Source organism: Bubalus kerabau, chromosome 6 (genome assembly GCF_029407905.1).
Source record: "Bubalus kerabau isolate K-KA32 ecotype Philippines breed swamp buffalo chromosome 6, PCC_UOA_SB_1v2, whole genome shotgun sequence".
In the NCBI taxonomy this organism is placed as follows: Eukaryota; Metazoa; Chordata; class Mammalia; order Artiodactyla; family Bovidae; genus Bubalus; species Bubalus kerabau.
Genome location: NC_073629.1, coordinates 25,683,900 through 25,696,218, shown reverse-complemented (window position 1 = coordinate 25,696,218; position 12,319 = coordinate 25,683,900). Strand labels below are relative to the sequence as shown.

The window sequence follows — 12,319 nt, the reverse complement described above, 5'->3', positions numbered from 1 at the left end:
GAGCATTTTTTTTTTTTTTGGAGGAGTATTTTAAGGTAAATTTCTAGAGGTGAAACTTAGTCAAAAGGTAAGCACATACCTAATTGTGTTAGATAGTTCTACCTGGGTACTAGAGCTCAGTTGTGCCTGACTTTTTTATGACCCCATGGACTGTAGCTCACCAGACTCCTCTGTCCATGGAATTTTCCAGGCAAAAACACTGGCATGTGTAGCCATTCCTTTCTCCAGGGGATCTTCCCGACCCAGGGATCGAATCTGGATATCCTGCATTGCAGACAGATTCTTTATGATCTGAACCACGAGGGAAGTCCCAGATATTTCTCCATTTCTCACCAAAAAGGTTTATGCTAATTTGGATCCCTATCAGCGATGTATGACTATGCTTGTTTCCCCAAGGCCCTGCAGGCAGAATGTTTTCTCATGTTTTTCTCATTTTTGACAGTATTACAGGTGAGAAATGATATCTCACTTGTAGTTTTTGTTTTGTTTTGCGTTTGGGTCCATCACACATTCTTATTGGCTTAACCATAGTCATAAAATTTTTAAGTTAGAGAACAACTTTAGGTTTTTTAAAAATTGCAAATACATAAAACATCTTACCACTTTTAAGTGTACAGTTCTTTGTTAAGTATTCACATTGCTGGTGCAGCCAGTCTCCAGAAGTTCATAGTGCAAAGCTGAAACTCTATACCAATTAAACAACTACCTATTTCTCCTTCCCTAGGGCCCCTGGAAATCACAATTTTACTTTTCTGTTTTGTAAATTTGACTACTTTAGATACTTTGTACAGATGAAATCAGTGTTGGTTATTTTGTGACTGGCTTTTTTTCACTAAATATAGTATCCTCAGTGTATATACATGTTGCAGCACACGTTAGAATTTCCTTCCTTCTATGTACCACATTTTGTATATTCATTTATCTGCCCGTGAATACTTGGATTTCTTCCACTTCTTGGTTTTATGAATAATACTGCTATAAACAGAGGTGTACAAATATTTCTTAGGGATACTAGTTTCAGTTATTTTGGATGTATACTGAGAAATGAAATTGCTGTATCACATAGTGATGTTTTTCTTTTTTTGGTTTGTTTGTTTTTTTGAGGAATTGCCATATATTTTTCCATAGCAGCTACATCATTTTACATTCCACCAACAGGGTGCAAAGATTCCAATTTCTCCACATTCTTCCTGGCTATATTCTGTTTGTTTTTGATAGTAGCTATCCTGATGGATATAAGCTGATACTGCATTGTAGTTGTGATTTGCATCTCTCTAATGTTAGAACTGGGCGTGGAACAACAGACTGGTTCCAAATAGGAAAAGGAGTACGTCAAGGCTGTATATTGTCATCCTGCTTATTTAACTTATATGCAGAGTACATCGTGAGAAACGCTGGGCTGGAAGAAGCACAAGCTGGAATCAGGATTGCCGGGAGAAATATCAATAACCTCAGATATGCACATGACACCACCCTTATGGCAGAAAGTGAAGAGGAACTAAAAAGCCTCTTGATGAAAGTGAAAGAGCAGAGTGAAAAAGTTGGCTTAAAGCTCAACATTCAGAAAACGAAGATCATGGCCTCCGGTCCCATCACTTCATGGGAAATAGATGGGGAAACAGTGGAAACAGTGTCAGACTTTATTTTTCTGGGCTCCAAAATCACTGCAGATGGTGACTGCAGCCATGAAATTAAAAGACGCTTACTCCTTGGAAGGAAAGTTATGACCAACCTAGATAAATAGATATCATATTTAAAAGCAGAGACATTACTTTGCCAACAAAGGTCCATCTAGTCAAGGCTATGGTTTTTCCAGTGGTCATGTATGGATGTGAGAGTTGGACGGTGAAGAAAGCTGAGTGCCGTAGAATTGATGCTTTTGAACTGTGGTGTTGGAGAAGACTCTTGAGAGTCCCTTGGACTGCAAGGAGGTCCAACCAGTCCATCCTAAAGGAGATCAGTCCTGGGTGTTCATTGGAAGGACTGATGTTGAAGCTGAAACTCCAATACTTTGGCCACCTCATGTGAAGAGTTGACTCATTGGAAAAGACTCTGATGCTGGGAAGGATTGGGGTCTGGGGGAGAAGGGGACGACAGAGGATTAGATGGTTGGATGGCATCGTTGACTCGATGGACATGGGTTTGGGTGAACTCCAGGAGTTGGTGATGGACAGGGAGGCCTGGCATGCTGCGATTCATGGGGTTGCAGAGAGTCGGACATGACTGAGCCACTGAACTGAACTGAACTGAATGGTTACTGATATTGAACATCTTTTCATATGCCCATTGGCCATTTGTATATCTTCTTTGGTAAAATGTCTATTTAAGTCCTTTGCACATGTTTTAAATGGCGTATATTTTGATTTGTGTTGAGCTGTGCATGCGTGTTCAGTCACTCAGTTTTATCTGACTCTTTGCGACCCCATGGACTGTAGCCCGCAGACTCCTCTGTGCATGGAATTTTCCAGACAAGAATACTGGAACAGGTTGGCATTTCTTACTCTAGGGTATTGTCCTGACCCAGGGATGGAACCCATGTCCCCTGAATCTCCTGCATTGGGAAATGGTTTCTTTACTACCGAGCCACTTGGGACACCCTTGCTGAGTTGTAAGGTTTTTAAAAAATATATTCTAGTGTTATATATATACATATATATACATTCACATATATATATGTATGTGTGTGTAGTTTTCAAATATTATTTTGCATTCTATTAGTTGCATTTTCATGCTGTTGATTGTAATTACACAATTGTACATGGCTGCACATGAGTTTTTCATTTCAATGGAGTCTCATTAACCATTTTTACTTTTATTATCCACGCTTTAGGTATCATATCCAAGAAATCATTGCAAAATTCAGTGTCATACAGCTTTAACCCTGTGTTTTTGTATGTTTTTTTACAGTTTTAGCTCTTGAGTCTTTGATCCATTTTTGTATATGTTATAAGATAAGGACCAGCTTCATAATTTTCCATGTGGATATCTAATTTTCCCAGTGTAGGTTTTTGAAGAGATTGTCCTTTCCTTGCTGAGTGGTCCTGACACCCTTGTCAAGAATCATTTGACCATATATACAAGAATTTATTCCTGGGCTCTCTGATGTATTCCATTGATGTATGTTTGTCTTTATGCCAGTATTACATTGTTTTGATTATTGTAGTTTTGCGATGCGCATTAGTTGCTCAGTCGTGTCTGACTCTGCGACCCCGTGGACTGTAGCCACCAGGCTCCTCTGTCCATGGAATTCTCCAGGCAAGAATACTGGTGCGGGTAGTCACTACCTTCTCCAGGAGATCTTCCCAACCTAGGGATCAAACCCTGCATCTCCCATACTGCAGGCAGATTCTTTACCCTCTGAGCCACCAGAGAAGCCTTAAAAGTAGGAAGTGTGAGACTTCTAACTCTGTTCTTTTTCAAGAATATTTTGGATGTACAGTTTCCTTGAGATTCCAAGTGAATTTTAGTTTTTTTTTTTTTTTTGGCAAAAAATGCAACTAGATTTCTGATAGTGATTGTATTAACTCTGTAGATTTCTTTGGGTAATATTAACATTTTAGCAATATTAAGTCTTCCAGTGCCATGAACACAGATGTTTTCCCATTTATTTGTATTCTCTCTAATTTCTTTTCGCAGTGTTTTATAGTTTTCAGTGTATAAATCACCTCCTGAGTTAAATTTATTCCAAAGTGTGTTATCTTTTTTGATGCTGTTGTAAATAGAATTTTCTTAATTTCCTTTTCATATTGTTCAATTGTTAATGTACAGGAAGAAACACAACTGATTTTTTTGTTAGTATTACGTTATATATTTTAAAATAGTTTTTAAATTTAATTTAAAATTTATTTTTATTTTTTAATTTATTTTTAAAATTTTTCAGTGGGAGAATCTTTTTATTTTCATATTAGAAATTTTAAAACACACTTCTGTATCCCTTACTAAATTTGTATAACTGCATGCTAAGAAAAGCAGCATATATAAAAGTGTGTGGGATATAGCTACAGTAGTGCTTAAGACATAATTTATAGATTTGCCTACTTGTATTGGAAGAGACTAAAGCCTGAAAATTGATGTACCATGCATACTACTTATTGGAGAAGGAAATGGCAACCCACTCCAGTGTTCTTGCCTGGAGAATCCCAGGGACGGGGGAGCCTGGTGGGCTGCTGTCTATGGGGTTGCACAGAGTTGGACATGACTGAAGAGAATTAGCAGCAGCAGCAGCAGCATACAACTTAAGTGAGAAAAATAAAAAAGAATATACCTGTCAAGTAGAAAGAAAGAAAGAATCTTGTTAAAATAAGGGGAAAAAGAGAAGGCATAATCATCAGACTTTGAAAGGGTATGCTCTAACTTAAGTTTTAACAGGGGTAAAAAGGTAAAATAAAATTATGATTAACTTTATTTAACACATTTGAAAGCTTATGAAATATTTAATTCCTAGAAGAAATATAAAGTTAACTGTATTCAATAAGAAACAGAAAAACTGAATAGTTCTATAACTATTGAAGAATTTAAATACTATTTTAAAAAACATCCTATGATGAAAATAACAAGCCTAATTTTGTAGGTAACTTTTACCAAACATCCATAGATTAGAAAATGCAAACACTACAAAACATCTTTCAGATCATAGAGGGGAAGAGGGAAACCATAATGGTCTTGTACAATTGTAATAACAAAAACAGATAAGAACAGTTTAAAAAATGAGAAATAGTACAGGTCAGAATCACTCATGAACAAGTATTATAAAATCCTAAACAAATATTAGCAACTGAACTTAGCAGTGTGTGGGAAAAAATACACTATGACCAAGTAGTGAATATTCCAGAAGTCAGTTTAGTTCAGAATTGGGGGGGGAAAATGTATTGAGTAATGCCTCTCAAGCAAGAAAATTATATGATTTTTGTTCAATAGATACAGAAAAAAATGTAAGAAAAAAAATGAAGGCATAAGAAATGTAGAGGAAAAGATACAAAAGTGCTAGTGGTAGCAAGTAATATAATTATTTATATGCAAAACAAAATATAACATACACACAGAGAGAGGGAGAGAGAGAGAGAGAGAGAAATATACTAAATTCATGGAGGAAAGACCTAAATAATATGTGAAATAGATGACCAATCCAACTTTGATTCGTGAAACAGGACACTAAAGCCAATGCACTGGGACAACCCAGAGGGGTGGGATGGGGAGGGAGGTGGGAGTGGGGTTTGGGACTGGGGGACACATGTACACCTGTGGCTGATTCATGTCCATGTATGGTGAAAACCACCACAATATTGTAAAGTAATTAGCCTCCAACTAAAATAAATAAATTGAAAATAAATAGAAAAAAAAGAAGTTAATTCTTGTCAGATTTAGTAAAGATTTGATCAGAATCCCACTCCATTTTAGATGCTGATTCCTAAAATGTCAAAGTTCACTCTTGCCATCTCCTGTTTGATCACTTCCAATTTGCATGGATTCATGGACCTAACATTCCAGGTTCCTATGCAATATTGCTCTTTATAGCATTGGACCTTACTTCCATCAGAAGTCACATCCACAACTGGGTGGTGTTTTTGCTTTGGTTCCGTCTTTTCATTCTTTCTGGAGTTATTTCTCCACCGATTGCCAGTAGCAAAATGGGCAACAACCAGCCTGGGGAGTTCATCTTTCAGTGTCCTATCTTTTTGCTTTTTCATACTGTTCATGGTGTTCTCAAGGCAAAAATACTGAAGTGGTTTTCCATTTCTTTCTCCAGTGGACCACATTTTGTCAGAACTTTCCACCATGAACCCTCTGTCTTGGGTGGCCCTACATGGCATGACTCATAGTTGCATTGAGTTAGACAAGGCTGTGGTCCATGTGATTAGATTGGTTAGTTTTCTGTGATTGTGGTTTTCAGTCTCTGTGCCTGGAGAAGGCGATGGCACCCCACTCCAGTACTCTTACCTGGAAAATTCCATGGACGGAGGAGCCCGGTAGGCTGCAGTCCATGGGGTCGCTCAGAGTTGGACATGACTGAGTGGCTTCGCTTTCACTTTTCACCTTCATGCATTGAAGAAGGAAATGGCAACCCACTCCAGTATTCTTGCCTGGAGAATCCCAGGGACAGGGGAGCCTGGTGGGCTGCTGTCTATGGGGTCGCACAGAGTCGGACACGACTGAAGCAACTTAGCAGCAGCAGCAGCAGCCCTCTGATGGAGGCCTATGAAAGCTTCTTGATAGGATATACTGACTAAGGCGGATGTCAACATTTTAGGAATCAGTGAACTAAAATGGACTGGAATGGGTGAATTTAACTAAGATGACCATTATATCTATTACTGTGGGCAAGAATTCTGGGGAAGAAATGGAGTAGCCATCATAGTCAACAAGAGAGTCCGAAATGCAGTACTTGGATACAATCTCAAAAACGACAGAATGATCTCTGTTCGTTTCCAAGGCAAACCATTCAATATCACAGTAATCCAAGTCTATGCCCAACCAGTAAGGCTGGGGTTGAAGAAGCTGAAGTTGAATGGTTCTATGAAGACCTACAAGACCTTCTAGAATTAACACCCCAAAAAGATGTCCTTTTCATTATAGGGGACTGGAATGCAAAAGTAGGAAGTCAAGAAACACCTGGAGTAACAGGCAAATTTGGCCTTGGAATACAGAATGAAGCAGGGCAAAGAGTTCTGCCAAGAGAATGCACTGGTCATAACAAACACCCTCTTCCAAGAACACAAGAGAAGATCTACACATGTCATCACCAGATGGTCCACACCGAAATCAGATTGATTATATTCTTTGCAGCCAAAGATGGAGACGCTCTATACAGTCAGCAAAAACAAGATCAGGAGCTGACTGTGGCTCAGATCATGAACTCCTTATTGCCAAATTCAGACTTAAATTGAAGAAAGTAGGGAAAACCACTAGACCATTCAGGTATGACCTAAATCAAATCCCTAATGATTATACAGTGGAAGTGAGAAATAGATTTAAGGGCCTAGATCTGATAGACAGAGTGCCTGATGAACTACGGACGGCATTTCATGATACTGTACAGGAGGCAGGGATCAAGGCCATCCCAAAGAAAAAGAAATGCAAAAAAGCAAAATGGCTGTCTGAGGAGGCCTTACAAATAGCTGTGAAAAGAAGAGAAGTGAAAAGCAAAGGAGAAAAGAAAAGATATAAGCATCTGAATACAGAGTTCCAAGGAATAGCAAGGAGAGATAAGAAAGCCTTCCTCAGCGATCAATGCAAAGAAATAGAGGAAAACAATAGAATGGGAAAGACTAGAGATCTCTTCAAGAAAATTAGAGATACCAAAGGAACATTTCATGCAAAGCTGGGCACAATAAATGACAGAAATAGTATGGACCTAACAAAAGCAGAAGATGTTAAGAAGAGGCAAGAATAAACAGAAGAACTGTACAACAAAAATCTTCACAACCAAGATAGTCACAAAGGTATGATAACTCACCTAGAGCCAGACATCCTGGAATGTGAAGTCAAGTGGCCTTAGGAAGCATTAGCTTAACAAAGCTAGTGGAGGTGATGGAATTCCAGTTGACCTATTTCAAATCCTGAAAGATGATGCTGTGAAAGTGCTGCACTCAATATACCAGTAAATTTGGAAAACTCAGCATTGGCCACAGGACTGGAAAAGGTCAGTTTTCATTCCAATCCCTAAGAAAGGCAATGCCAAAGAATAGTCAAATTACTGCACAATTGCACTCATCTCACACGCTAGTAAAGTAATGCTCAAAATTCTCCAAGCCAGGCTTCAATCGAAGAAAGCAATGGCAATCCATTCTAGTACTCTTGCCTGGCAAATCCCATGGATGGAGGAGCCTGGTAGGCTGCAGTCCTGGGTCTCACAGAGTTGGACATGACTGAAGCAACTTAGCAGCAGCAGCAGCAGCAGCAGGCTTCAATAATATGTGAACTGTGAAATTCCATATGTTCAAGCTGGTTTGAGAAAATGCAGAGGAAACAGATCAAAACGCCAACATTTGCTGGATCTGAAAAAACATGAGAGTTCCAGAAAAAATATCTATTTCTGCTTTATTGACTATGCCAAAGCCTTTGACCATGTGGATCACAGTAAACTGTGGAAAATTCTGAAAGAGATGGGAATACCAGACCACCTGACCTGCCTCTTGAGAAATCTGTATGCAGGTCAGGAAGCAACAGTTAGAACTGGACATGGAAGAACAGACTGGTTCCAAATAGGAAAAGGAGTATGTCAAGGCTGTATATTGTCACCCTGCTTATTTAATTTATATGCAGAGTACATCATGAGAAACACTGGCCTGGAAGAAGCACAAGCTGGGTGAAGCAGAGAAGAAGGAGGTGTGTGTGGTTTCAGCGCAGCATAGCTGGGGTCATCTGTTTACAAGGTCTCCCAATTATGGCGGGGACCATGGACACTCGCTGCTTCTTCTCTGGATTGACCATTCCTGATGGGGGTGTGCATATTGTAGGGGGTGAACTGGGTGAGGCTTTCATTGTTTTTGCCACTGATGAAGATGCAAGGCTTGGTATGATGCACACAGGTGGTACAATTAAAGGGTCAAAAGTAACACTGTTGTTGAGCAGTAAAACGGAAATGCAGAATATGATTGAACTGAATCCTAGGCGTTTTGAAACTGCCAACCTAGATATACCACCGGCAAATGCTAGTAGATCAGGACCGCCACCTAGCTCAGGAATGACTGGCAGGGTGAACTTGCCTACAACAGTACCCAACTTTAATAATCCTTCACCCAATGTAGTTACTGCCACCACTTCTGTTCATGAAAGCAGCAAAAACATTCAGACATTTTCCACAGCCAGCATAGGAACTGCTCCTCCAAATATGGGGGCTTCCTTTGGGAGTCCAACGTTTAGCTCAACTGTTCCGAGCATAGCCTCTCAGATGAACACAGTCCCACCTCCACCAATTCCTCCAATTCCAGTGATGCCATCTTTGCTGCCAATGCCGTCTATTCCCCCAATACCAGTTCCTCCTCTGGTACCTACAATGCCTCCTGTGCCCTCAATTCCCCCAGTCCCTTCTGCCACCCATGACCCCACTGCCACCCATGTCAGGCATGCCACCTTTGAACCCACCACCTGTGGCACCTCTACCTGCTGGAATGAATGGCTCTGGAGCACCCGTGAATCTGAACAATAACCTGAACCCTGTGTTTCTGGGTCCATTGAATCCTGTTAACCCTGTCCAGATGAACTCACAAAGCAATGTGAAACCACTTCCCATCAACCCTGATGATCTGTATGTCAGTGTGCATGGAATGCGCTTTTCTGCAATGGAAAATGATGTCCTAGATTTTTTCCATGGGCTCCGTGTTGATGCGGTGCATTTGTTGAAAGATCATGTAGGTCGAAATAATGGGAATGGATTGGTTAAGTTTCTCTCCCCTCAAGATACATTTGAAGCTTTGAAACGAAACAGAATGCTGATGATTCAACGCTATGTGGAAGTTAGTCCTGCCACAGAGAGACAGTGGGTAGCTGCTGGAGGCCCTATCACTTTTAAGCAAAGTATAGGACCTTCTGGACAAAAGCATCACCCTCCTCAGCCACTTCCCAGGTCAAAATCGCTCAGTGGGCAGAAAAGGTCAAGGTCAAGATCACCACATGAGGCTGGTTTTTGTGTTTACTTGAAAGGGCTGCCATTTGAACCAGAAAACAAACATGTCATTGATTTTTTTAAAAAAGTTGGATATTGTGGAAGATAGTATTTATATTGCTTATGGACCCTATGGGAAAGCAACGGGTGAAGGCTTCGTAGAGTTCAGGAATGAGGCTGACTATAAGGCTGCTCTGTGTCGTCATAAACAATACATGGGTAATCGCTTTATTCAAGTTCATCCAATTACCAAGAAAGGTATGCTAGAAAAGATAGATATGATTCGAAAAAGACTGCAGAACTTCAGCTATGACCAGAGGGAAATGATCTTAAATCCGGAGGGGGATGTCACCTCTGCCAAAGTCTGTGCCCATATAACAAATATTCCCTTCAGCATTACCAAGATGGATGTTCTTCAGTTCCTAGAAGGAATCCCAGTGGATGAAAATGCTGTACATGTTCTTGTTGATAACAATGGGCAAGGTCTAGGACAGGCATTGGTTCAGTTTAAAAATGAAGATGATGCATGTAAGTCTGAACGCTTACACCGTAAAAAACTTAATGGGAGAGAAGCTTTTGTTCATGTAGTTACTTTAGAAGATATGAGAGAGATTGAGAAAAATCCTCCTGCCCAAGGAAAAAAGGGGTTAAAGAGGTCTGTGCCAGGTAATCCTGCAGTTCCAGGAATTCCCAATATGGGAATGCCCAATGCGGGATTGCCCAGTTCAGGAATGCCCAGTGCAGGACTGCCTGCTGCGGGAATGCCCAATGCAGGAATACCTGCTGCAGGAATGCCCAATGCAGGAATTCCCAGTGCAGGAATGCTTGGTGTGGGAATGCCCGGTGCAGGAATGCCTAGTGCAGGAGGTGAAAAGCATGCCTTCTTGGCTGTAGGATCTAAGGAGGCCAACAGTGGGCCTCCATTTAACTTTCCTGGTAATTTTGGTGGGTCAAATGCCTTTGGACTACCACTCCCTCCTCCAGGATTAGGAGGGGCCTTTGGTGATGCTAGGCCTGGAATGCCTTCAGTTAGAAATAGCGGTTTGCCTGGTCTAGGACTGGATGTTCCAGGTTTTGGAGGTGGACCAAATAATTTAAGTGGACCAGGATTTGGAGGGGGCCCTCAGAATTTTGGAAATGGCCCTGGTAGCTTAGGTGGCCCCCCCCCCCGGCTTTGGAAGTGGGCCCCCTGGCCTTGGAAATGCCCCTGGGCATTTGAGTGGGCCTCCAGGCTTTGGTCCTGGCCCTGGCCCAATCCACATTGGTGGTCCTCCTGGTTTTGGATCTAGTTCTGGAAAACCAGGACCAACAATAATTAAAGTACAGAACATGCCCTTCACTGTGTCTATTGATGACATTTTAGATTTCTTTTACGGTTATCAAGTGATCCCAGGCTCAGTTTGTTTAAAGTACAATGAAAAGGGTATGCCCACCGGTGAAGCTATGGTGGCTTTTGAATCTCTGGATGAAGCCACAGCTGCTGTCAGTGACTTAAATGACAGACCTATTGGCTCTAGGAAAGTAAAGCTTGTATTAGGGTAGCTGTTCACATCATTCTTCATAGGGTAGATATAGTCTTCATAGTGCTGTGATTAATGCATTCAGATTCTTTTTCTAGTGTTTCCAGGTTAGAACCTGTGGATTGTTTCAATTGCATATAGATTGGTTTCCATAACATAGAGTGTTGGTTGACTGTTTACAGAAGACTTACTACCGAGATAAACATTGCTGTTGCTGCTGCTGCTAAGTCGCTTCAGTCGTGTCCGACTCTGTGCAACCCCATAGATGGCAGCCCATGAGGCTCCCCTGTCCCTGGGATTCTCCAGGCAAGAACAGAAAGTGAAAAGTCAAAGTGAAGTCGCTGAGTCTTGTCTGACTCTTAGCGACTCCATGGACTGCAGCCCACCAGGCTCCTCCGTCCATGGGATTTTCCAGGCAAGAGTGCTGGAGTGGGGTGCCATTGTATAGTAAAGCTGTCTCGAGAGAACACAAAAATGATTTTGGCATACCATTAGAGAAACCATTTGTAAAACTCAAATGACCCCATAAAGCTTATCAAGGAGTCTAGATTGGTTTTTTACCATATGGATGAAGAAGATAGAAATGTCAATAGAGCTCATTAAGGGTGCTCTTGCCAGCTGCTGAAAAATAGCTGGCTACTCTTGGAATTTGGTTCAAAGCTGGACAGATTTGCTTTGTAATAGGGTCAAAGCATTGTCTAAAGTTCTTGTTTTCTTTTAAAATTGAATAAAATCTCTGTATACAGAAAAAAAAAAAGCTCAAATCAAGATTGCCAAGAGAAATATCAATAACCTCAGATATGCAGATACCACCACCCTTATGGCAGATAAAGTGAAGAAGTACTAAAGAGCCTCTTGATGAAAGTGAAAGAGGAGAGTGAAAAAGTTGGCTTAAAGCTCAACATTCAGAAAACAAAGATCATGGCACCCGGCCCCATCACTTCATGGCAAATAGATGGAGAAACAGTGGAAACAGAGGCAGACTTAATTTTGGGGGGCTGCAAAATCACTGCAGATGGTGACTGCAGCCATATAATTAAAAGACACTTACTCCTTGGAAGAAAAGTTATGACCAGCCTAGACAGCATATTAAAAAGCAGAGACATTACTTTGCCAACAAAGGTCCATCTGGTCAATGGTATGGTTTTTCCAGTAGTCATGTATGGATGTGAGAGTTGGACTATAAAGAAAGCTG

The 12,319-nt window shown here is 40.8% G+C and overlaps 1 protein-coding gene across 1 annotated transcript; it reads left to right on the top strand.

The window, feature by feature from the left end:
* The first annotated feature begins 369 nt into the window (after window positions 1-369).
* Window positions 370-11,316, top strand: LOC129656405 (RNA-binding protein 12-like). Its single transcript, XM_055587089.1, is given in 6 exon segments — window positions 370-450; window positions 2,831-2,891; window positions 8,280-9,027; window positions 9,029-9,686; window positions 9,688-10,767; window positions 10,769-11,316. Coding segments are annotated over 6 exon segments (3,006 nt in total). The 3' UTR covers window positions 11,147-11,316.
* Window positions 11,317-12,319: the final 1,003 nt, after the last annotated feature.